The following is a 25075-nucleotide window of genomic DNA, read 5'->3' as shown; positions in this document are numbered from 1 at the left end:
TTACAAAGTATTGCACATATAAATGGTTGCTAACAACTAAGTTTCTTTCTTCTATGTAGCTCTTGTTATGCTCATAGTTTGAAATATTTTCAGACAGTATTTGTTCTTAAGGTACTCAATAAAAAAAAAAAATTTTTTAAACCAAGCTTATACAAATTGCTTTGAATTTAACATTAAGAATATAGCTACTAAAATAAAAATGATTTTTTTTTAGTGTTACAACTTTTAGAACAAACAAATCTAACCAACACAATGATTAAACTTTTTAGTGGCTAGACTTTTCTGACTAACCCTAAATATTGTTTTCTAATGTCCTAAGGAAGGAACATGCTTCAGTCAGGGTCAAAATACAGCCTATTCACTGTAGAGACCTTTCTCCTTTTATAGGAAAGAGTGACTCAGGTGCAAGTGTACTTTTTTTTTAAGGTTAGTGTTACTTCAGAATGAGGTACTTCAACATGTGGACTAGTGTTTTACATTAGTATTTATTGGGGTTGTAGAATTTCTACCTCCCTACCTACCATAGACATTGTCACAGATCAAAGCATGAGTTTTGTATACCTTTCTAGAGCCTAAATTGCTAAAATTTTCACGATATAGAACTCCAAACAAAATGAATTCAGCATGTCTGACTCTAGAATGTAAAGTTATTTTGCATACAAATTGTATCTTTAACAAAAATAAGATAGGTTGCCAACTTCAATGTTCTTTAATTCTTTATCAGGTCATAAATTCTTGAAGACAAAGTTTAAAAAGAGTAAAAAGAAATGGTTGTAAAAGTAAATGCTGACTTGCCTTGTTCTTAACAAATACATTTGTACTCTTGAGAACAACAAAAACTTCTTAATGTTGTTTCTCCAATTATGGTTACAAGAAACAATATGAAGTCATTCACTTCAAGTAAAACAAACCTTATCTTCATCTTGTATGGCACCAGACAATAAGTCATGCAAGGCTAAAATTTCTGATAGGATTCTCTGGATTGTTACAGGATATCTAAAATCAAAATCAAAAAAAAAATTACAGATACGGTCGTAAAGTAACAAATGATAAAGAAAAAATATGTTTATTTTTATACACAACCAAAATAAAGGGGAAACTAATGTTCAGAGACTGAAAGCACATTCATGGCATCAAACAGTTACAGACAAAAAAATTGAGCTTCAACAAATTTAATGATAAATTTACAAAGGTACAAAAAATATATGTGACTTTAAATATGGATTAAGGAGTATTGGCAAGGAAGTTATAAACATTTTAAAAATCCCTTATAAATCTAAATACAAAAACATTTTTACCCTGAACTTATCAATTTAATCCAGAAAAAAATTATACTTCATTAATCATTCATGATGATTATACAGCAACATCCAAAGATTAAATTAAGGAAGAGTGAAATATTTCAGGGGATGACATGTTTGTATTAAATTAAATTATCTTTACATTTCATTTTATTTTTAAATCATGTCAGTTGCATTTCAGTATTTATTTCAGTAAAATTGTTACCAATTCTTATGATGGAACTAGAGAATGAGAAGAAAAGCCAAATATGTCCATTAGGTAAACATGTTAGACAAGCAACTACATTAATGTTACAAGTCTCAATCCCCAGACATTTCACATACATTCCATCTATTTACAATTAGTGTCACAAGTAATTTAGCCACTTTTTAACTTTAGAATACAATTGAATTCCCTCCTAATATTAACAATCTCTTGATAAATTATTAAAAAACAACATATGTTTCAACTTTCACTTACTTATAAGCTTCAGGGTGTGAGAATACACTGACTAAAGTGTCACATGCGATATCAAATAAATGTGGATTGCGCATGGATGTGAAAACCTAAAAACAAAGATTTATAACATTATTGACAACAAGTTTGATATTCATGATTTTCTAGTCCTCTATATTTTTTTTTTTTTGGCTAATGGCAAACATGGGATAAAGTTACCTGATGAATGATAGGCTCAGCTCTGTCTATTGCCAATCCAAAGTCAACCCAGCGAGAAAATGCCTTAAGAGCACTCTGATAAACTTCTAAAGGGCTCTCATCAGTGAGAAGAGACTGTAGTAATGGAATTACTGAGGAGTTCAATCGATGGAGAATTTGAAATGAAACTGATGGCTAATAGCAATAATTAAAACATATTTCATTTGTAACCAATTAGAAACCATCAGTTATAGTGATCACCCTAAATGTACTTTAATAGAACACGTCAGTTGTATATAATCAATCAAATTCTAAAAATGTTTTGATAGTTGACATTGATAGACTTAAATAAAGTAATAGGAATATGTGTTTGCAGATTAGTAACAGTCTGAATTAAGCTTCTAATATTTAAAAAATTGGGTTAATGCAAAGCAAAGTAAAAAATCTTATCTTGCCTGTTTGTGAAATAATTTTGTATCTAAAACTTCTAACAGAGTTAATACATTATTTGCAGTACATTAATTAAAATTATAAATGCAAATTTAGAAATTACAATAACGTAAGTAATGTTTTTCTTCATGTGTTTGAGACATCCCTTCCTCTACAAATGCTACATATGTCAAACATGTCTAAACTACCATACTTTAAAGGGCTGAACAGGGGTACAAGTTGTGTGGCACATTTTGAATTAGGAGTGAAACATAAATTCGTGCACGGGAAACACAAATTTAGCCACCCCAGACTTGGTAGACTTTAAGTACATGGACAACAAGGTCAACATGAAAAAATATTTCTTGAAGGAAGAGCTGTAATTTATAGGCGCTAGTTCACAATCAACTAAATTAGTTTAGACTAACATACACATTTACAACTCCAAAATAAAACCCCAAAGTATACTACTATTTTAAATAAATATTTAATCACTAGTTGCAGTTGAATAATAACTGGTTGTTTATCTCCTCCTTATCTATAACTTCATGCACCAAATATGAAGCAATTACTTGAAACGAATGTTGTTGTTTTTAGTGGGGTAAATGAAATGGCTAATGTCAGCAAATATTTACATATTAGGTATTTAAAATTATTTTACATCTTGAATTTCATTTTCTTAATAATTAGAAAATGTTCTTGAACTCAAAAAAAGATTTCTTGGAAAGGCTTATCAATTGAGCAAGAACATTAAATGTTTACAACTGCAAGATCTAAATAGTTCAATCTCTTCTGTTTTACAACTGTTTTCCAAAGAGTGATAAAATTTACCATGATCAAGCCCTTTGGTTAGTTCTTGCCTCAAAACAATCCTCCTTTGCTGAGAAAGATTGGTACTGAAAAACTAAACAGGAAAAAAAAAGGGATAGGGGAAAAAAGCAGAAATATATTTAAAAAACAACAACTGAGAAGTAAAAAGTCTAAAACCAAGCTACTAATAAAAATATATACAATGTCAAAACTAAATATTTTAGAATAAGCACAATAGAATACAATAGAATACTGTGCTAACAAAAGCACCTCAAGATTTGTACTACAGTTCTTGTACATGTCTATTCATCAAGTGAAGTCTTTGTGATAACAAACTCATTAATATGACTGCTAAGACTATAGCTATAAAACTTTTTGTATGTTTAGTGATTGTCTATTGTATGGTCTAAAATAAGCTTAGTAAACTGATTATAATTTAATTTTAAAAGGTTGACTACAAATTAGTAAAATAATTAGATAATAATAGAATGTGCACATATTTTAATAAAACTGCAGTGACTTTGAAAAATTGAACATTAAAAAAAAAGACTAAAACAGGCTTAATACTCTCATGATTGGTCCAAGAAATTATGCTGAGAAGACATACATAGTGAATTTTGTGTGTGTGTGTGTTAACTTAAAAAAAAACAAAAAACATTGCCTCTATATTTTAAAGAGTTTTGTGTGTGACCTAAGAGAATGAGTAAAGGGATATTTGTTGGAAGGACTTTGCTGACCTGCATAGTATAGTATTCCTGAAAGGGGCTTAGATAAAGAGGAGAATGAATACACACAGTTTGCCTAGGTTAAAGTCTACTTCTCGATGAATCACTGTAACTACTCTTTAGAGAGATATGTACCTGGCAAAGAATAAACCATAAGCTACCCCCACCTTATATCACAATATTGTTGACTACCTTTCTAATTTTCAGCACAAAAACTTAGGACACAAAACTTTATAAGAAAGAGAGTTTTGTAAACAAATGACTTGGGCACTGGATATGAAAAGACAGCAGTTTAGAAAATACATCTTGTTGAATTTAAGGAACTGCCTTATCCAATGATCTCCAGTTTAATCAATCTGTGGTGCAAGCTTGTACATTACCTTCTTAAGTTATTACAGAATAATTTTAGGATAGAAGTGCCAGCCTAAAATGTCTTTTAATAAAGGAAAAATGTTTTCTTTGGAAACTACTTGCTTAGAACTACTTAAGCACCCTAAGCTGTTTAAATGAAGAGAAATTTATAGTACTCAAACTTTATAGTTCCAAGAAATAATTCCCAACAGATAAAAAAAATCAACTTTTTGAAAGTGATCATAAATGTGAAGAGTTAGTTTTCAGATATCTTTAAAGCTAAAAAATTATTAGATTTAGTAACAGTGTTGAAAAAAATGTCCATTCACCATGTTATAAATAAAGTCTATACATAAATCACTGCTGACATCTAATATCAATAAAACTACAAAAAAAATTTCTGTACAAAAGCCTATAAAGAAACATAATAGTATTATACTGACCTCTTCTGGTAAGACTGTAAGTACTTCAAGTAATATCTGGCACCTTGTAACTGTCTGAAAACAACATGATTTGTTTCTCATAACATTTACAGTAAATGGTTAATCTTCACTATCTAAGCATGTTTACAGTATAACATTAGACATAAGCACTAACAGTCACATTGAATACATTAAAATTGCTATAGCTCCTAATAACTTCAATAACAACAAAGTTATAATTACAGGTAAAGCAGCAAATCCTTCTTGTTGGAATGTTGAGATTAGATTCTGGATAGCATCAGGCCATTTGTCTGGTAATAGCTGCAAGACTAAAGCAGACAACTACAAGAAAAAATATAAAGGTCAATACAATATTTACATAATAAATGGGTATTGTAATCATTTTTTTTTCATATCTTATAATTTAGAGACTTGTCAGAAATAAAAAAAATAGATGGAAACATCCAAGGTCTATCCATGTGTTATCTTGGCATTCTGCTAACAGACTGAATTTCATGCTAGCCTATTCAGGTAACCATTTATATTCAATGCTGATATATTTCTTATAATAAAGAATGTTGTTTATTTAAGTTTTTTTTATTGAAGTATTAATTATTAAACTTTAAATAACTACTTTGTCTTTGCTTTGAAAGTATTCAATAGTTTGGAGAATTGTATTAAAAGATTGGATAGTACTTATTGTTTAAGTTAAAGCTTTATCATTCAAATAAATATTATTCTTTTATATGCATTTGTTAGCGAGAAAGTACAATTTAATCTGATTCTTTCTACAATTGATTTTTGGTTAGCATTCTTGATGATAGGATCAAAATACAAATAGGCCAGTTCAAGTAGTTGTATTTATTTCAATACTCACCCCTACACATAACCTGGTCAGAATAATCTTTGGACCTGATGCAAATTGCACTATCATCTGAAGAAGTTTTGACTTTAGTGACTCATACTGCTCAGGGGGAATTTCATGCCTGAAAGGTCACCACCAAAAAAAAAAAAATGAACCTTCAAAAATAAAGCCATAAAAACCACTAAATATAATCACTACTATGACTAAGTAAGTTAAGAACAAATGCTTGATAGTTTACCAGAATCTGACAACTTTAACATGCAAACAACTGGCTCCATAATATTGTACTTCAATACCCTTTGAAATAAAATTTTTAGAAAAGTTGAAAATCTGGTTGAAAAACATCAACAACAACAAATAACAACATGAACTGGTAGTTTAGTTGTAACTAAATAGCAATGAAGGTTTAGGAACAATGTAGTTTTCAACAACTAAAAATTAATTTATTTTAAAGTATGCCTCTACCGATATACACAAACACATACAAATTTGGTAGTTTGATATTTTCAAGTTTAAACATTGGATGAACTCTATATTTAATATTTTAAAAAATACTAAACTTGCACTAAAAATTTAAAAAACTAAAAGCATCATAAAAAAAAATCAAATATGATCCAAATCATCAGTAATAAAGAAAATTAGTTTGAACTCTCTATCTGACCTTGTTTGGAGACATCAAGTCCCAACAAAAAGACCATGCATCAGGCGATATCTGGGCACCAGTCAACCAAAAGTGAACTTCACTCTGTAAGCTTGGGTTCAAATAGAACTGTTTGACCGCCTGAATTGATTCAAGGAAAGCAATGGTCAAATGATGATTAGTACAATGAATAATAGTTTGTAAATCATAAAAAAAAAGTGGAGGGCCTAATGCTAGAAAACTACTTTATAAAAACAAGATACATTTAACCACTATCAAAATCTCATGAATACTGTTAAGGCTCTTCCGCTGTGTTGAATGCAAACAATGAAATAAACAGGAGGTAACCTTCAACTAAATCAGGAACACCGTCAAAAGGTCGAAACAATCAAGACATGTAGTTGATGCTGATGTTGGTCAACAAATATGTTTAATGATCAAGAAGGGAATCGTCCGATGTCAACTATGTCCGTAAACTACTTCTTATTCTTGCTGTGATAGGAAAAGCATCTTGTCTCTATCAAATCCTAGAGTGTTCTTACTTTTTAACAAACTTTACTGTATCGTCGCTAAGTAAAACTTTTTCCATATTCCCAAAACAAATAACTAAATTCTAATCATGTCGTAACAATACTTACCTGTTCTACATTATCAGCAGAATAATCCATTTTAAGTGTCTTCAGAAAGTTTTGTTTTTAATTAAACCTGAACAAAAAATAAAACATTGAGAAATTGAGCAGTTTAAAATTGTTGTTTTTTTTTTTACACAACTTATGGATTCAAGGTCAGCAGAAAAAAAAAAGTGAGGCCTTTCTATTGAATCAAAGTGAACAAGATATTAGATGTTCTTAGTACAATTATTTGTTCAGACTCTATGTGAATAGAAAACACTGTCCAATCTTTTAATACCACCTAGATCTTCTGACCACTGTAAAAAAACGCAAATTAAAACTTGATGGCCATATCACAAGCCTCACTAGGTCCTCAAGGCTTGCAAAAACCTTCCTTCAGATTCCAGAGACACAGGGTGATAGGCAGTAAGATCTAGCTAAACTATCTTGACATTCTACGTCTATTACTACATCTAGATCTAAGTATTACTATAGACTAGTATTACTATGATAGATCTAGATTTATAAGTATGATTGACACATGAAATGAATAATACTTGTAGTAGGAAATGGTCTTAGAATTATCTTCTTCTTTTGAAGTTTATATGTAAATAAGTCTAAGATTTAGATCTATGATATTATAGATTTAAAATAAAGTAAAGTAAAGTTCTCTTCAGACCTTGTAATCTATACTAGAGGGCAAACATTGTTAAGGTCATCTGTTTCTTTAGCCAACAGTTAACCAACAGAGTGTCATGTGGCCAGCACAACAACCAATAATTTTAAAATATTTTTTTTTTATATGTAGATCTATATTTAATTTTATATAGAAACCTGATTCCATGTTTCTAATTAGATATACTATCATCTAGATTTTATTATAATCTAATAAAAATAATAATCATACTCATAGACGACATAGATCGCTAGTTAATAATGATAAACTTGCTAATGACTTTGTTTTATACTAGATATAGATCTATAGGACTATGTTACTATTACTATGACTATACTGACTATAGGGTATATAATAATAATAATTATAAATAATAATAACAATCTTTAACAATTTGTGCATTATACCAAACTTCGGTCACCAAACAAAACATTATAAATAACTATATATCTATATAACTAGATCTCTATAAAAAAAACTAAATTATGTACATTAATCATTCACACCAGACTCACTCATAATTTACATGACGTGAAAAAGAAAGATTGTTTCTCTAATATAATGATTTGAATTTTGATAAGATTAAAGATAGATAATTAGAGTTAGTCTAGTTAAGTTAAGAGTTATAGACTTTAGTCACTTTAGACTCAAGACTGTTAGTACTATAATTACTATTAGTAGTCTTAGGTCTAGTTTTAGATTTTTATCATTTAGATCTAGATGTCTAGATGATTACTAGTAGATCTATATATATTATAATAATTATTAGATTTATAAGATAGTCTAGAGCAGTGATGCGCAACCTAATTCGACCTGCGGGCCATTTTAACTTTCGAAACACGTGTCGCGGGCCACATCAACAAAAAAGGTACAAAAAAAGAAAACAAAATTCACCTGAAACTATTTGAAACTATTGGATTAGTACTTACATTAATTAATGGGATAGTTAAAGTCTATCATTTTTACGCATCTTAAAATGGTTTCATTTCTCTACTTAAAATGTAAGCAACATTTTAGCTAACTTTATTACCAACTTATTTTCATGTCTCTTTTCGGTAAATATTCTCATTAGTCCTCCAATCTCTAGGCGTAGTTTAACCAATCTTTTAGATGCGGTTCAAACCAAGAAGGCCTTCATATTTGTTTTATAATGTCGCTATACATGTTTGTTTTTTTTTGTTTGAAACAGCCAGACTTTCTTTACAAAACAAATATGTTGGCTTATTATCATGTTCCACAAAAAAAAGATCCATTCCCTTTTCCTGGTAGATTCTACAATCAGAATTCCATTTCATAAACTCATAATCGCCCACTCGTTAAAGGTCATGTATCAATCCATCACAGAAAAAGTGAGGGCCCTAACGAAGGTAAAAATACATTTACAACTATTTTAAAGGGGGAGGATTATCAACTTTTGTGCCAATGTTTCGGCGGGCCAGATGGAACCACATCTGGCCCGCGGGGCGTACTGTGGGCATCACTGGTCTAGAGACTCTAGAAAGCTCTAATCTACTCTAGATTGTCTAGAATAGCTGATATAATAATTTTCTAGTAAGTAAAGTTAAAAGTAAACTTAGTCAGTTACTTAGTACTTAGTCGTCTTAGTTAACTTAGTAGATCTAGTCACTTCAGTGACTTTATAAACTTTATTCTTACAATCTTAGTACTCTTTCTCTTAATTAGTCTTTTAGTTTTACTTTCGCAACTTTTAGTAAAAGTAAAGTAGTTTAAGTTTAAGTAGATTTATAATTTTTTATTATAATTGTAAAATAAAAGTATTAAAAGCAAGCTAGACTTTCTATTAAGATTAAGATTGCTAGACTAGATTATTTTAAGTAGATTAGAATTAGATTATTTGATAGAATAGTAATATTAATCTAGATCTATATAGTATTATAGACTTAGACTAAATAGATGATTCAGATTGATAGTTCTAATTCTAACTTATTCTTAGAATGATACTATAGTTTATATACTTATATAGATATCTAAGTACTGATCATTAGTGGTAAAATCTAGATCCACTCACTAGAGGTCAATGTGTGAACCATATAGATCTACTCTAGACTCTAGGTCTTGTCTTAGAGCTCTCTATATCTAGACTAGATCTATAAAATATACCGTTTATGTCTTATGTTTATGAAAATTCATTCAGTCACTTTGACGCCATTTTAAAGCATTCCAAAATTAAACGTCGCAGTCTAAAATAGGATTACTAACTATCCCGATTTTCTTAGCGTTGTCAACTATAGAATCTATATATCTTATAGACCTAGTATGGCTTAGAAGTAGTACAGACCTATTCAATAACATTTTGGTAAAACAAAAACAAACAAACGAGTTTAAGTACTTAAAAAAGCATTTATTGAATGAAATTGCAAAAAAAAAAAAATATTGAATAAGTCATGTTTAATAGATCGTATACCAATAATAGATCTAGAATCTAGACTAACAATAATCACCTTCACCTATCCCTTGCCCTTGGTCTGTTGGATCTTTGGGTCACTACACAAGATTTGTCAACCATCTTTCTCCATTCCTCTCTTTCTTTTGGCTTGTATCGAACCTCCTTCGATGGCAGGCCCGTTCATATTCTTTTATGTTGTTTTCCCATCGCTCTCTGTCTGCATCTTCTTCTTTCTCCTGAGACTGTTGCCTGAATTAAGGTCTTTGCTAGCCCCGAAGACCTTGTAATATGGCGATATATTAACAAAAGTTAGCAGGTCATTTTCGATTAGCGAAACTTTCATATATATATATATGGGAGAAGGTTTTAGTTCCGCCTTTTCAAAAGCTATTAAAAATTACAATAAGGTGCTCGAGCCTCCACCATGAAAGGTCGACGTGCTAACCACTAATAAGATAGGCCTATTTAATGCACGGCCGGCCTTGGTCAAATCAAAATGGTTGGGGCCTCAAACAGAACTCTGAACGATTTTTTTTACAGAAGAAATAGCGAAACTTATGAACAAAGTTGCTGTTGGAGTACACTAGGTTTTAAATAAAATATTTTATTTTATCACTGTTTATTTTTATTTTCCTATTTAATTTAAAGCCACCAAATTCACTTCATCTAGGGCCTCCAATTATGTAAGGCCGGCCCTGTATTCAAGTAGCCTACTTATATCAATAGAAGATTTTATAGACTATTACGTTACATTAATTTTTTTTAGCGAACGACCTATATTCTCTACACAATCTAGATCTTATCTTCCTGGCTGGCTCAGGCAACCCATTCCATGCTCTAATAGCACTAGGGAAGAAGAAGCATTTGTACAAATTTGTCCTAGCATATGGAACGAGGCATTGCCTTTATATTTGTGTCTTTCTGAGTATTTTATTAGAGCTTTTTTAAAAGACTAAGCTTAGTACATTATCTGTGTATTAACAAAATAACTACGACTAATTGATTATGACTAATTAGTTTGTTTTTTTTTAAATAATACACGTGTTGTCGCCGACAATTGTGCAAAGTTTCAAATTGATCCGAGTGTGGGGAGTGAGAGACATTAGTAGGCCTAAATCATTCCACCCAGACAGAAAGAATTAATTTCACTTTTTCTACATCAAACAAAATAATGAATTTAATTTAAAAAAATGGATTCATTTCTTGTTAGGAACAACACTGTAAAGTTACAGCTTAACCCATGAAGAGATGCTGGAAAAAATAACGTGTTAAAAATTTTTACCAAACAGACAAACAGAGTGATTTGATATACCTAAATCTTTGTAAAATATATTTCCAACTGCACAAATTTATTGTAATTCTTTATCTATTGCAACTTAATTAAACAATTGAATCGAAATAATTGATTCAATTAAACTTATTATAAGCTTTGTTATTACAAAAGTATTTTTTATATTTTAGTTGTTTCTCTGTTTAGGTCACGTGGTGTCACTTTGCTTATAATTCTCCAGAACAGTGTTTCCCAAAGTTTGGGGAAGGGGGAGTGTATTTTATTCTCTTAGAGGTCTTTTTTTTTTAATAGGCGAGTGTTAGGACAGTTGCCCCCCCCCCCTTTTTTTTTTCCCTTCACCTACGTCTGTATAGTCAATATAACTTCTATAGCCTCACGTAACGACACTGTATTCTATGCTAGAGGGGAAACAAAAGTGATATGGTATTGCTGGTATTGAATTCTTGAAATTTGTGTTTGTAGATTTAGTCAACCCAAATAGTCCACTTCACCGTCACATGCTACCAACGTGCACTGCTTATCTTCACGGGACCCATTAGACGAAACTGCTAGTGGATCTATTGATCACTGCATTTGTGGATTAGACTTGCAAGTTTTGGTCTGGTAGGTTAAAACTAGTAGAACAGATGGCCCATTGAGACCACACATTGGTGCACTTCTGCATCGCTTTTTGTGAGTAAATTATTGATATATATTATTTATTATTATTAGGCTATGGTAAGCGTAAACCTCATTATAGCATACAGAAGGCACCTGGCGTATTCATTAAACTTAATCAAAACATTTAAATTTCTGCGATCAAAAGGAGGTTGTGTGTGAAACGCAGGTTTTGTTTTCCAGTGTGATTGCTTAGAGTATAGGCCTACACTATTTAGGCCGCTAATAGACGTTCTAGTAGTGCAATAGCAAGTCCCACAGATTGCACGTTGTATGGAGATCTTAAGTTTAAAGATAAGCAGCTTTTTTTTTTTAAAGTTTACTTTCATAATTTTAAAGATGTCTTGATCAAATCACAGACATTGCTAAGATCTATACGCCTTGATTTTGTAGATAAGCCTATAAGCGCTTGATTCGCACTACCGATAATAAGAGCAACATTTTAATCATTCACTTTTCAGACCTATATAGATTCTCTGCCCCAATGTGGGGCAAGCCTATCTTCAAAGCTATCTCTAGCCTCTAGGAACTACAGGAAAGCGAACCAGGAATGGGTGTGTTTGCTTTTTTTCCCCCAATTCCTCTGATTAATAATACTAATCTTTATTATCCAAAAGGAAATTTGTCTTTGTGCATTACACCCAACAAAACATATATATTATAACTATAGAGAACGAATACAGGACGCCTACATAGGGCCAACACTTAGGCCTACATCAGATTCACTCATAATTTACATGTGAAATGTTTCTATCAGACAGTTGAATTTAATGATTTGATCAATTTTATTTCTATTAAAAAAAAACAACTAAAGTTGAACAAATCTAGAAACACATGTAAGTGTAAGCTCATTGTGGAGCCCACCTTGAAAGATAGAAATTTTCAGATACACAACTAATGACACATGAACATCCACTATACATTCATCAGTAATATTAGAATTCAATTATATTGGAGACTCTTCATGGGTAGGTCAATGTGTAGACACGAATCTTGGTAAGAGCTCTACCGATTTTCTTAGAACTTTGAAAGTTGCTTTTTTACTATTACTATTCATGCTTTAGAAAAAGAATATCCAGCCTTTTGGGGAAATACAATGATTATAAAATACAAACGTTTAATATAAAGCTTGCGGGTTATCGCTGACTACGACGTTCAGGTTGCGAATCTGTCAAAACCGTGTCTTCCATCGAAGGAACGCCACGAACGTGTGTACGAAATTTCTTTCGGATTCGCTTGTTAGTTTAAGACTATTTTCCAAACTGTGTTTCGCGGAAGCCTATAGTGTTCCTCGAGGCCTGAATTAGCCTGAATAGGTGTGTCCGCGAGTCCTGAATAGGTGTGTCCGCGAGTCCTGAATAGGTGTGTCCACGAGTCCTGAATAGGTGTGTCCGCGAGTCCTGAATAGGTGTGTCCACGAGGCCTGAATAGGTGTGTCCACGAGTCCTGAATAGGTGTGTACGCGAGTCCTGAATAGGTGTGTCCACGAGTCCTGAATAGGTGTGTCCACGAGTCCTGAATAGGTGTGTCCGCGAGTCCTGAATAGGTGTGTCCGCGAGGCCTGAATAGGTGTGTCCACGAGTCCTGAATAGGTGTGTCCGCGAGTCCTGAATAGGTGTGTCCGCGAGGCCTGAATAGGTGTGTCCGCGAGGCCTGAATAGGTGTGTCCGCGAGTCCTGAATAGGTGTGTCCGCGAGTCCTGAATAGGTGTGTCCGCGAGTCCTGAATAGGTGTGTCCGCGAGTCCTAAATAGGTGTGTCCATGAACTCCATTAGAGAAAACGTTTGGGAAACACTGGTTTCAAAGATTTCTTGACCAATCACTTATTGATATTTTAGGAATACATAGATTTGATTGTTAAGAAGAAAAAAAAAGGAATACTTACTCCATTGGCGTAGCCGGGGGGGGGGTCGAAATCAGCCCCCACCTCCCGAAAGGAAATCCCCCTTCGCAAGGGGGGGTGGGGTTGAAATATAGTAACTGGCCAGGATACCTGTAGATATCTCAGAATATGCATTTTTTTTTTTTGGTTTTAAATACTGGAAATAATGCTTGGCGCCGTGGCTCTGCCCCGGAACCCTAAATGAAAATGAGTTTAATCGATTCAGTCGGTTTGTTGATTACTAGTTTGGCTTGAGAAACATTTTTTTTAAAATTCAAAGCTGTGATTTAGCCTAAACTTGTGTGATTGTTCTAAAAATATTCGGAATTTCAATTCTTGGATTTGTTCTGTGCTTTCTTCATTTCAAGCCAATTTGTGTCAAATGAGGACAACGAATCTGCTAAATTCTATCATTTCAACTGAAAATACACTCCGTTGAATCACATAACAACTTGACATCTATATATAGCCAATGTCTATTGATCAAACATTGAAAGCAAAAAAAAAAAAAAAAGAAAAACATAAAAGATACTTAAAAAAAAAGACAATATCTCCTTTATACATCTTATATTGATTTTGATTATTTTGATCTTCTTATCTTATATAATATAGACGTTACTTCAAAAAGATGATTACGTCCTACGCGTCATGCATTCAGGCATGCATATTAACCAATAAATTAAATTCTGCCAAGTCGCTGGTTTTCCTGGCTAGCTCAGGCAACCCATTCCATGCTCTAATAGCACTAGGGAAGAAGGAGTTTTGTACAAATTTGTCCTAGCATATGGGATGAGGAATGTGCCTTTATCTTTGTGTCTTTCTGAGTATTTTATTAAATTTTGTTTTTGTATTTGAAGACGAAGATAACTTGATAACTAATGAATTCTTGATTTAAAAAATGGAACATTTTTTTAACCCGCCCCCCTTTTCCTCGAAAAAGAATCTCGGTGAAGCGAATGTACAGAACTATCAGACTCTAAACTATTCCAAAGATGGTCCTTTACATCTAGATTTAGAAGACGATGCGCAAAATGTTCCTCAACATTAATTTATTAAAATCTTGAACGAAGCGGAAATACCCGAAGACGTTAAGTCCGTTCAAAATAGATATTTTCTCGATCTCTTGTCAATTTTATTTTATTATATTTTTTTTACATTGAAAAAGTATAAAGGTCAAAGTAGAATTTTCTTCGTGTGGCCAACGAGCTAGTCATTCGTTTCTCAGCGATTTACATCAACTGTTAAATTTCTAAATAAAAATGGTTATAGGCGTATTCGAGATCCGTTTCCAGGCAGGTTTTGAGCCCACACAGTTTCCACGAAGATTCGAGTTAAATAGAGGTATTGTAATAAAACTTTTTTTTATCGACTAATCAGATTGATGTACACATATGTAGTTGGTAGAATCACATTTCCATCAATCTTATCAAGTTCTATTTTGTACACAGATCAATCTAGACTAGACGTTGTCGTTGTAAACTATTTAGGCTGGAGCTGCTGTGAAAAAAAGTGTTTCAGTACGATGAGGGACCTTGGGCTTCAATCAAACCTATGGCTATTATTTGATGGATGTAGAGCCTGATTTCAACTGCTGTTGACTCATAGATCTAGTAGATTTAATCTGATTTCATCTTTGCTTTTATTACCTAGATGAATATTAGGACTACGAGCTAAGCTAAAAAGATTTCAATCAACGTATTCAAAGAAAACATTTTCAATGTCTGACTAACAAAGTGAAATAGAATCTATTCATATTTACTCAAGCGTAAGCAGCGAAAATAGCGAGTGAATGAATTATCGTAATCGATATTTAGTTGATCACGGCTATGAAATAGTAGGGCCTACAGCCAGCTAGGCATAAGGTAGGCTAGATGTCTTCTTTAACCTCTCACACTTTCTCTCTGTCTCTCTCTCTTAATTTCTTTCCATCGACCGCGGAGAGACTGTTTTTTTTTCCTTTAAATTTGTATAGGCCTATTGTTTTCCCACTTGTCTGTTTCTAGCGTTATCTCTTGCTAGTCAGTTCACCCAGAATAATAGTCCTAAAAAATATTTACAAGTGTTTATATTGATCCAGTAACCTAATGTCAAATCTAGTAGTAGGATTCTAATGCAATCGTACTTGGTGGTAAAACTATTCCTCTATATTTTAAGTTGTTTGTTTTGACTAAGACTAAAACTGCTTTATTGATCCTTATGGAAATTTGTTGTAATTACAAGGACTTTTCTCATATAAAGACAACACAACAGAAACATACACGTAGGGCCTAAATAGAAAGACAACACAACAGAAACATACACGTAGGGCCTAAATAGAAAGACAACACAACAGAAACATACACGTAGGGCCTAAATAGAAAGACAACACAACAGAAACATACACGTAGGGCCTAAATAGAAAGACAACACAACAGAAACATACACGTAGGGCCTAAATAGAAAGACAACACAACAGAAACATACACGTAGGGCCTAAATAGAAAGACAACACAACAGAAACATACACGTAGGGCCTAAATAGAAAGACAACACAACAGAAACATAGCCTACATGCACGTAGGGCCTAAATAGAAAGACAACACAACAGAAACATACACGTAGGGCCTAAATAGAATGACAACACAACAGAAACATGCACGTAGGGCCTAAATAGAAAGACAACACAACAGAAACATACACGTAGGGCCTAAATAGAAAGACAACACAACAGAAACATACACGTAGGGCCTAAATAGAATGACAACACAACAGAAACATACACGTAGGGCCTAAATAGAATGACAACATAACAGAAACATACACGTAGGGCCTAAATAGAAAGACAACACAACAGAAACATACACGTAGGGCCTAAATAGAATGACAACATAACAGAAACATACACGTAGGGCCTAAATAGAAAGACAACACAACAGAAACATACACGTAGGGCCTAAATAGAATGACAACACAACAGAAACATGCATGTAGGGCCTAAATAGAAAGACAACACAACAGAAACATACACGTAGGGCCTAAATAGAAAGACAACACAACAGAAACATACACGTAGGGCCTAAATAGAATGACAACACAACAGAAACATGCACGTAGGGCCTAAATAGAAAGACAACACAACAGAAACATAGCCTACATGCACGTAGGGCCTAAATAGAAAGACAACACAACAGAAACATAGCCTACATGCACGTAGGGCCTAAATAGAAAGACAACATAACAGAAACATAGCCTACATGCACATAGGGCCTAAATAGAAAGACAACACAACAGAAACATACACGTAGGGCCTAAATAGAAAGACAACACAACAGAAACATACACGTAGGGCCTAAATAGAATGACAACACAACAGAAACATGCACGTAGGGCCTAAATAGAAATACAACACAACAGAAACATAGCCTACATGCACGTAGGGCCTAAATAGAAAGACAACACAACAGAAACATAGCCTACATGCACGTAGGGCCTAAATAGAAAGACAACATAACAGAAACATAGCCTACATGCACGTAGGGCCTAAATAGGACACAACATAAAAAATTAAGAGTTCATTCAGCGACTGCACACAGGTGGCCGTTGACTTCCAAAATTTTTTCGATTTTTCTCAGACATTTTTTGTTCAAGAAGTTGAGTTTGTATAGAAAAAAAGTCGCTGGGCTGTTTTCTTTGTCAGAATTCCAAGGTGGTCTTCCACGAAAGCTTGTTATGAATGATGACGCCTAGATATTTATATGCCTTCACTTGTTCTATAGATGTAGTGTTTATCTGCAGTTCGTGTATCGTGAGTTTTTTCTTTCTGGAATGACTAGTCAATCATTGTAATGTTTTTAACAAAATATTAACTTTTTTAAAAAGTGAAATCTCGTTCATTGATATTAATTTTGGTCGCGCTGATAATGAAGCAAGCACCCACTTTTACATTTAGATCTAGAGATGTGAGTAGAATTTTTTTGGGTCCAAATTCAACATTTTCTTTGACACTTGACGATGATGTGCACCAGGGCTGGTCCTACAGATTGCGGGGCCCTATGCGAAGCGGATTGCGCGGGGCCTAGTCTGGATAGGGAAAAGGATAATAAGTGAAAATTAAGATTTTTTTGGTTTGAAAATAAATACGTCTTTGCATTTTATTCCTACTGTTATAACCTTGCCATGCACCCCGCCATCAAAGATAGTGCAGAAGGTGCGCACTATTAGACACTAGGCTAGGAAGGATGTTGACATTAAGGAAAGAGAGGGAACGATTTCCGCCCAAGTCTAGAGCCGAGATGAAGATGCTGTGCTCAAGGCAGCAACACATATGCCTCGTTGAGTTGCCTCCCTTCAGTTAAGTTATTACAATACTTTACTTAGTACAAAATTCACGGTCAAATTAACTTGACGAACCATCTACAATAGAAGATAGATTTCCACTAAAAAGCAGATAAACATTCAGAACTGCCTTGTATATTTACTATCGATCAGCTAAATATCGCTTTTGATTTAAGAGATCGAGATAGATTTAGATCTATATTTATATGCCTTTGACTATTAAAGTAAATAAAGTACTGGAACTTCTTGTTTTGGTTAAAATTCGCTTTATTATTTTTATTAAATGAAAGCTGACATTGCCGTTTATTTAATCGCGAGAAGGATTGGCGTTTTCCATATTGAATGACACTCCAACATGACAATATTGTCTATTTTCAGGACATTTTTTTTTTTAGTTTTCAGGATATTTTAATAATTTCAGATTTCCAAGAGCTCCGGAAAAATCAAGAGGCAGCGGAAACCCTATTAAGTTGAAATGGTTTAATTTAATAATTTACAACTAGAGTTAGCGCGGGGCCTATGAAAGTGCGGACCCCACTTCGGCCGCGTAGGTTGCAGTGGCCTAAGGTCGGCCCTGATGTGCACACAGTTTCAGTAAATACAAAATGAACAATTATATCACGGGAGTAGCCAGAATTTGTTTCGGGCGAATGTTTCCTGCTTTAGTCTTGAGGCCTACAGATACAGACACAGACTGCGTCAGAGAAATCACGCGTTCCCAGACAGACAAACGTTGACATACATAAGCTTTGTAACACATGCAGGCACACATTAGATTGCACATCATAATTAGCAGTCTAAACATTCTAATAGAATCACAGAATCATAAACTACGGACCTGGTTTACGAATCAATAGACATTTTCGAAATCACTCCTATTAAAGTCCTGCTCGAGTTAATTAAAGGATGTCGACCATAAATGCATCTTAGATAGGTCTCTCCTAATTTAAAACAAATCAGCAAACATTAGATTATACCTTATGACCCAATCTTATGGGGTACATACTGTCACTTTAAAACAAATCAGCAAACATTAGATTATACCTTATGACCCACTCTTATGGGGTACATACTGTCACTTTAAAACAAATCAGCAAACATTAGATTATACCTTATGACCCACTCTTATGGGGTACATACTGTCACTTTAAAACAAATCAGCAAACATTAGATTATACCTTATGACCCACTCTTATGGGGTACATACTGTCACTTTAAAACAAATCAGCAAACATTAGATTATACCTTATGACCCACTCTTATGGGGTACATACTGACACTTTAAAACAAATCAGCAAACATTAGATTATACCTTATGACCCACTCTTATGGGGTACATACTGACACTTTAAAACAAATCAGCAAACATTAGATTATACCTTATGACCCACTCTTATGGGGTATATACTGACACTTTAAAACAAATCAGCAAACATTAGATTATACCTTATGACCCACTCTTATGGGGTACATACTGACACTTTAAAACAAATCAGCAAACATTAGATTATACCTTATGACCCACTCTTATGGGGTATATACTGACACTTTAAAACAAATCAGCAAACATTAGATTATACCTTATGACCCACTCTTATGGGGTACATACTGACACTTTAAAACAAATCAGCAAACATTAGATTATACCTTATGACCCACTCTTATGGGGTACATACTGACACTTTAAAACAAATCAGCAAACATTAGATTATACCTTATGACCCACTCTTATGGGGTACATACTGACACTTTAAAACAAATCAGCAAACTAAGGCCCTGTTGATTAATACTTAATACCTGTGATAGTTTATAATGACCTAAATGATGCTTTATTTTTGTATGCAGATACCTGACAGTGTGATCAAGTACAAGCTTGGATAGAAAACGAAACTATGCGACACGTATTCAGCTTTCAGCCCTAGATAGGCATGTTGTGTCTACGTAGTCAGGAATGTCTTCCAATCAACAATGTTACATCAAGTAAAGCTATTTCACAGTTCCAATAACATCCATAAGAATAATATGTACTAAGGCCAACATTAAAAAAATGCCTTATTTTAAAGAGCAATCGATAAAAAGGTTACAACTCTGTGATGACGTCATAGTTCTTATTGGAAACTAGATCAAGTAAATATTTCTATCGCTGTTAAACCCCGTTTTCATTTTATGGGCGACGCAATTTTGCCAGTGTGTGAAATACTTCAACCCAATGCAGAAAGGAACATTGATACACATTCTAGTTGGACTGCCCCTGAACAAACTGTGTTGTTAAAACGTGTTCAGTTTCTGCCCGATGACTCCTTAGTTCAAGTTCATGAAATCTCTCCAAGGCCAACAGATTCTTCTAACTCAGACGAATCAAGCGAGAGTACAGAATCAAATGAATCTGAAAGCGAAAGTGAATCTGAGTATTCGACATCTTCCACCGAAATGGATTCTGAGGATGAAGTACACATTCCAATCAAAAATCGAAGTAAATCTGAAAAAATGCTGGCAAAAAATAACAAACCGGTTCAAAATTCAAATAGCAAATTGCACAAAGGAACATTTAATACTAAAAACAACATTCGACCACTTCAAATAAGTCAGCCTACTCAATGCAACAGAAAAATAAATGGAGACGCAAAACCAAAACTGTCGGTAATGTCTAATCACTCGTTACCCAAAGCGAAATTGTCATCTGCCAAAAAAAATTCTGATTCGCCGGATTTAAATAGATCTATTATTACCAGTGCAACTTCCAATAAACCATTGAATTTCAACAACCTTTCAAGACGTTCGTCTGCACCTGTTTATACGAAGCGCAATCTACTTCCGGCGAGGAAGTCTGCACGCGCTCGTCGAGGGTCTGAAGAATACAAGCTTCCCTCGGTTTCATCTTCCATCATGCAGATAGGCTATGATAAAGATATGTTACTGAAATCAAATCACTCTCTGACAATCGAAGATGGTTTTATTTTTCCTTCTCTTCAAACTTATGAAATGAGGCTACCCGAATTGAATCCCTCATCAACCTATCACTCTGCCAATGTGAGTCTATCTTATAAATCAGTGAAAACTAAAGAGAATCTCAAACATGGTGCCGCTTCAGGTGATCACGCTAGAATTCGTCTGCAATCAAACTCAGAAAATGATCATCGTCACACTGCCTGGCAAATGGCTAACGGGAGAGCAGAAGATGCTCTTGAAACAAAGCCAGACATCGCACAACTTTGGGACTCTGCTTCCACATGAGCGAAATCCTAGTCAAAAAGAAACTTTTTATGAATTTGTAAGCATTGAGCTAGCTCAACAGTTTCTCACATACAGTTGAGCATTGCATGGCTACTCCCCTTTTGAATTATTTCACCATATTTTATATCTTGCTGAGTTAAGTGATTGACTACTTTTGGCCTTGTGAAAGTAGCCCAATTATAAGGTTAAATAAAAGCGGATGGGTGGATGTAACACGCTAAGCATTTCAACGAGAATGTATACTAAAGAAGTTCACTAATAATACATTCCTTTTATAACACTATGTAGAAGACTTCTATTTCATTTGCTAAAATAATGTATATAAAGTGACATGGGAAGTTAATGTTTGCAACAATCAAACATACACTTTCATTATATTTCAAAAAAATATTATAAAATATTAATAAATAGTACGGAGGAGATTACCGAACGTGAACCAAAAAGATTTTTTTTTTTTATAAAAAAAAGAAAAGAATGCAAATTGTATGTAGACATCTAATGCTACACATAGAAAACCAGATTTAATAGGGGCAGTAGTTCCTGCTCTCACCACTGCTGATAATCCTTCCAGCAAGTCCCTTCACTCAAGGAAGTCCTTGACCAGAGGCATGGCATCAGACATTACCTCCTTGCCAACTAGTTTTATGTTGTCTGTAGTTCATTCTTAGCTTCTGCTATTTCTACTGAAAATATCAAAACAGCCTTATTACCTTATCATATAAACTACAGAGGTTACTTATGCCCTACACGTGTCTTTAAGTCAATCTGACAGCGGACCCATGGGGAAATCCATAGCGATTAGCGAGCCACTTCTGAATTTGTTTAAACACAAACTCTTTATTGTATTTTTATTTGTAATATTACTTACCTGCCTATTTAGCAATGTATTTTTAAATATAAATAAATAAATAAATATATATGTGAGAAATGAAAATAAAAAAAGTAACGAGGCTATTATAAACTAAATTATAGAATCACATCTCACCCAGATGTCTAGGGGCATGTTCATCATACACTCAGGACCATCTGATAACTTCATTAGATGAGTACATTAACAAATTCAGTTGATCCCCAGCTTGAAACTATTTTGCTGTCCATCCTGTGTGTTTATACCAATGTATTATTATCTAACAATAGTACTCTATGTTTACCAGTGTGAAACATTTGTACACACTGCATCTATCCTGTGTATACCAGTGTGAAACCTGTGTATGTAGACAGCAACATAAAAAATAAGTAAATCACACACTCAAACTACAAAGAATTCTGGTGTATTCAGTACAAATCATGATAATGAGTACACAGTTGCTGTTAATGAAAACATGTACAAGTTATAGTTCTTGATGTTTTTTGCCAGGTAGGTTTGAATCATACACATTGAAAGTATATGGCTTTAGTCAAATAAAATAGATGGAAATTAAAGTAAAAAAAAAATGGATTAAAAAAAAAGAGAAAATATTTATTATAAAACTATTTCATTTCTAAAGAAATTTATAGAAAAAAACAACAACCCACAACTGTAGAATGAAAAGTGACATCAAACCAAGGTTATATATAGATGTGAGGTATGGCATTTGATACAAGAGAGGACAATTTGGACAGTTTATTCAAACCTAAAAAGTGGAGGAACATACAAAACAATGGAAAAGTCTATATTAGATACATATAAAGTATATTAGCATTCTGAAAGATAATATAAATAGCTAAAAACTAATTGATAACCAGTGACATGTTGATCTGATTCTGATAGTTGTTATTCTGTCATCGTTCATTGGCTTCGTAAAGTTGTTTTGATTACATCATTTCAAAGGGACCAAAACTTCTTCTATCTGGTTGGTAGTAATATTCTGAAACCAATCACATGTTCAAAGAGAAACTCATGTTATTTTCCTAACAAGACAAAGAAACTTGACAAACTAAAGACAAAAATAGAGCAAGGTAAAACAAGACTAAATTCTTTTTCATATAAAAAGTTAAAGATAAAAAAAAGCCCCAACAGAAAACAGCCATAAGAGAATCAATACACCAGGTCAAACTATGGGGCCATTGCTGCTTAAATGTAGAGTACATAAGAGTAGGCTACAAAAAGAAGAGTACATTATTCATGAATAATACAAGAGTCAGTAAATATTTATATTTGTACAAGAAAGTTGATATGTGTAATCAATTAAATGTTATCTATACAAATCAACATTATTTCAGCCAGCAAAAGAAAAAAAATCCAACAACACCCCTTTCATATTTAAGAGTCAAAGAAATACTGAGACTAAATGGTAATACATTTCAATGGTTGATGAGGAATTACTTCTAATAATGAATGGCTATGAAATCTAAAGATTATATCAACTAAATGTTCATAACTTGATCTTCTTTGGTAAAACATGACAATTGATCAATTATGAATAGGCTTTGCTCCAGTATTTTATCAGGTACTATAATGTCTTCTGACAAAGTAGGAAATACATTTCTCTTTTAAATGTCTTTCAAAAATTCTGAAATAATTGTTAAAAAAAAAGATTGTATTTAAAAATGAAGCAACCAATTAAGGTCCATTGTTCTATGTTGGAAACACATTTGTCTTATAAACTGCAAGAAAAACAAACTCTGGATTGAACACCTCACTCTCACTTCTGTAAAAATAAAATAATCACTGACACTGCATTCCAGAATCTAAACTTCAAGCTAACAAGTGTTAAGTTTACATTTTGTTCCAATAGAGTTTGTGCCATTAATATGGGTGAGAGTAGAACAATTCCATCCCTCTCTTTCCACTATCTAAACCCAAAAAATCTTAATATTGTCAACAGAATAGGGAATTATTAAAAATTCACAAATTACCAAATAATAATTAATTTATAAATATTTCATTTATTATTCCAATTATCTTTAGAATATACGATTCATTAAAAAGATTTGATATTGTGTATGATTTCATCAACATTTTTTGATAACCTGAAGAAAAAAACCCACATGATTAGAAAATATGATTGTCTTATTAAAAAATCCTTTCAACATCAATAGTCTGCAGCAGAAATGGTTCCCTAACAAGTGGTGCAATTAAGGTACAATCTACAATCCACTGATTTATTTGAATCTCATATATTTATATATGTAATTGAAAGCTTTAAATATTAATAGAGGACAAATCAAGCTGAAAAAAAAAAAAAGATTTTTTTTTGTACTTAGCATTATTTACAGTTTCTGTGATAAGATAATAAGTTTATTCCCAGAAAAAATTTGGGTTAAGTTAGGATGTACATTCATATAAATCTATCACCAGAAAAATTCTCCAGTCTATTTCAACACAAAACTTAAGGAATGGTCAGCTTATGACAGTACAGCAGTATCACTCACTTAAATAAAACAACTCCAATCAAAATGATCACTAAAAAATATCTCAGCCTCAGAATAAAGACAACAGCTTCCGGCTCAAAGTTTGGAAATAAGAGAAGTTTCCCTTTGCAATGAAAAAAATAAATGAGAATTTTAAAAATAAAAAAAAAGGAAAGAGACAACACTAACAAAATTTACAAATGTTGAATGAACTTTGATTACACGTTTTCTGTTTCTTAATAGAGTTTCTGCTGTTCAATCCATTATTTAACATGGATCAAAATGCAAAACTGTTAAATACAACTGTTATTCAGAAAAAGAAAGTACAATTCCTACAAATTAATTTGTACACACTCAAATGTACAAATGAATGCTTTGATACTATTGTAATATTCAAATCACAAAATACATTTCTCATGCACAAGGAATTGAAAGAATTTAAATTAAAAAATCACAACCTAATGTAAAAAAAAGTACTATATACCAGTCCATC

At 33.0% G+C, this 25075-nt stretch overlaps 2 protein-coding genes across 8 annotated transcripts in view; one reads left to right on the top strand and one right to left on the bottom strand.

Moving 5' to 3' along the window:
- LOC106060107 (importin-13-like) overlaps nucleotides 1-9670 on the bottom strand; it is a 35856-nt gene extending 26186 nt beyond the window's left edge. Inside the window, exons 1-11 of one of the 2 annotated variants that reach the window (XM_013217892.2) lie at nucleotides 9586-9670; nucleotides 6816-6882; nucleotides 6199-6318; nucleotides 5776-5834; nucleotides 5550-5658; nucleotides 4916-5014; nucleotides 4694-4747; nucleotides 3196-3268; nucleotides 1957-2087; nucleotides 1762-1847; nucleotides 912-996 (exon numbers count right to left, since the gene is read on the bottom strand). In XM_013217892.2, the coding sequence (XP_013073346.2) occupies nucleotides 912-996; nucleotides 1762-1847; nucleotides 1957-2087; nucleotides 3196-3268; nucleotides 4694-4747; nucleotides 4916-5014; nucleotides 5550-5658; nucleotides 5776-5834; nucleotides 6199-6318; nucleotides 6816-6845 (846 nt within the window). In that variant the 5' untranslated portion in view covers nucleotides 6846-6882; nucleotides 9586-9670. Of the gene's footprint in view, nucleotides 1-911; nucleotides 997-1761; nucleotides 1848-1956; nucleotides 2088-3195; nucleotides 3269-4693; nucleotides 4748-4915; nucleotides 5015-5549; nucleotides 5659-5775; nucleotides 5835-6198; nucleotides 6319-6815; nucleotides 6883-9493 lie in introns of both variants that reach the window. The other variant, XM_013217891.2, reaches the window with a different exon arrangement.
- Nucleotides 9671-11562: 1892 nt separating this feature from the next.
- Nucleotides 11563-24817, top strand: LOC106060108 (uncharacterized). Of its 6 annotated transcripts, none has more exons than XM_056030826.1 (2): nucleotides 11563-11765; nucleotides 19861-24817. In XM_056030826.1, the coding sequence occupies exon 2, from the start codon at nucleotides 20182-20184 to the stop codon at nucleotides 21247-21249; it is 1068 nt and encodes a 355-aa protein (XP_055886801.1). In that variant the 5' UTR covers nucleotides 11563-11765; nucleotides 19861-20181; the 3' UTR covers nucleotides 21250-24817. The 6 variants fall into 6 exon arrangements, with proteins under 6 accessions (XP_055886801.1, XP_055886796.1, XP_055886798.1 ...); XM_056030821.1 differs by having other exon boundaries at nucleotides 11563-11834; XM_056030823.1 differs by lacking the exon at nucleotides 11563-11765 and adding an exon at nucleotides 14819-15042.
- The last annotated feature ends 258 nt before the right edge of the window (nucleotides 24818-25075 follow it).

The sequence above is a fragment of the Biomphalaria glabrata genome, chromosome 5, assembly GCF_947242115.1.
Source record: "Biomphalaria glabrata chromosome 5, xgBioGlab47.1, whole genome shotgun sequence".
Lineage (NCBI taxonomy): Eukaryota > Metazoa > Mollusca > Gastropoda > Planorbidae > Biomphalaria > Biomphalaria glabrata.
This window is presented reverse-complemented; position numbering and strand designations above follow the sequence as displayed.

What these genes read in the sequence shown, in the direction of transcription:
- LOC106060108 (XM_056030826.1), top strand. Translation starts at nt 20,182, where the DNA reads ATGGGCGACGCAATTTTGCCAGTGTGTGAAATACTTCAACCCAATGCA.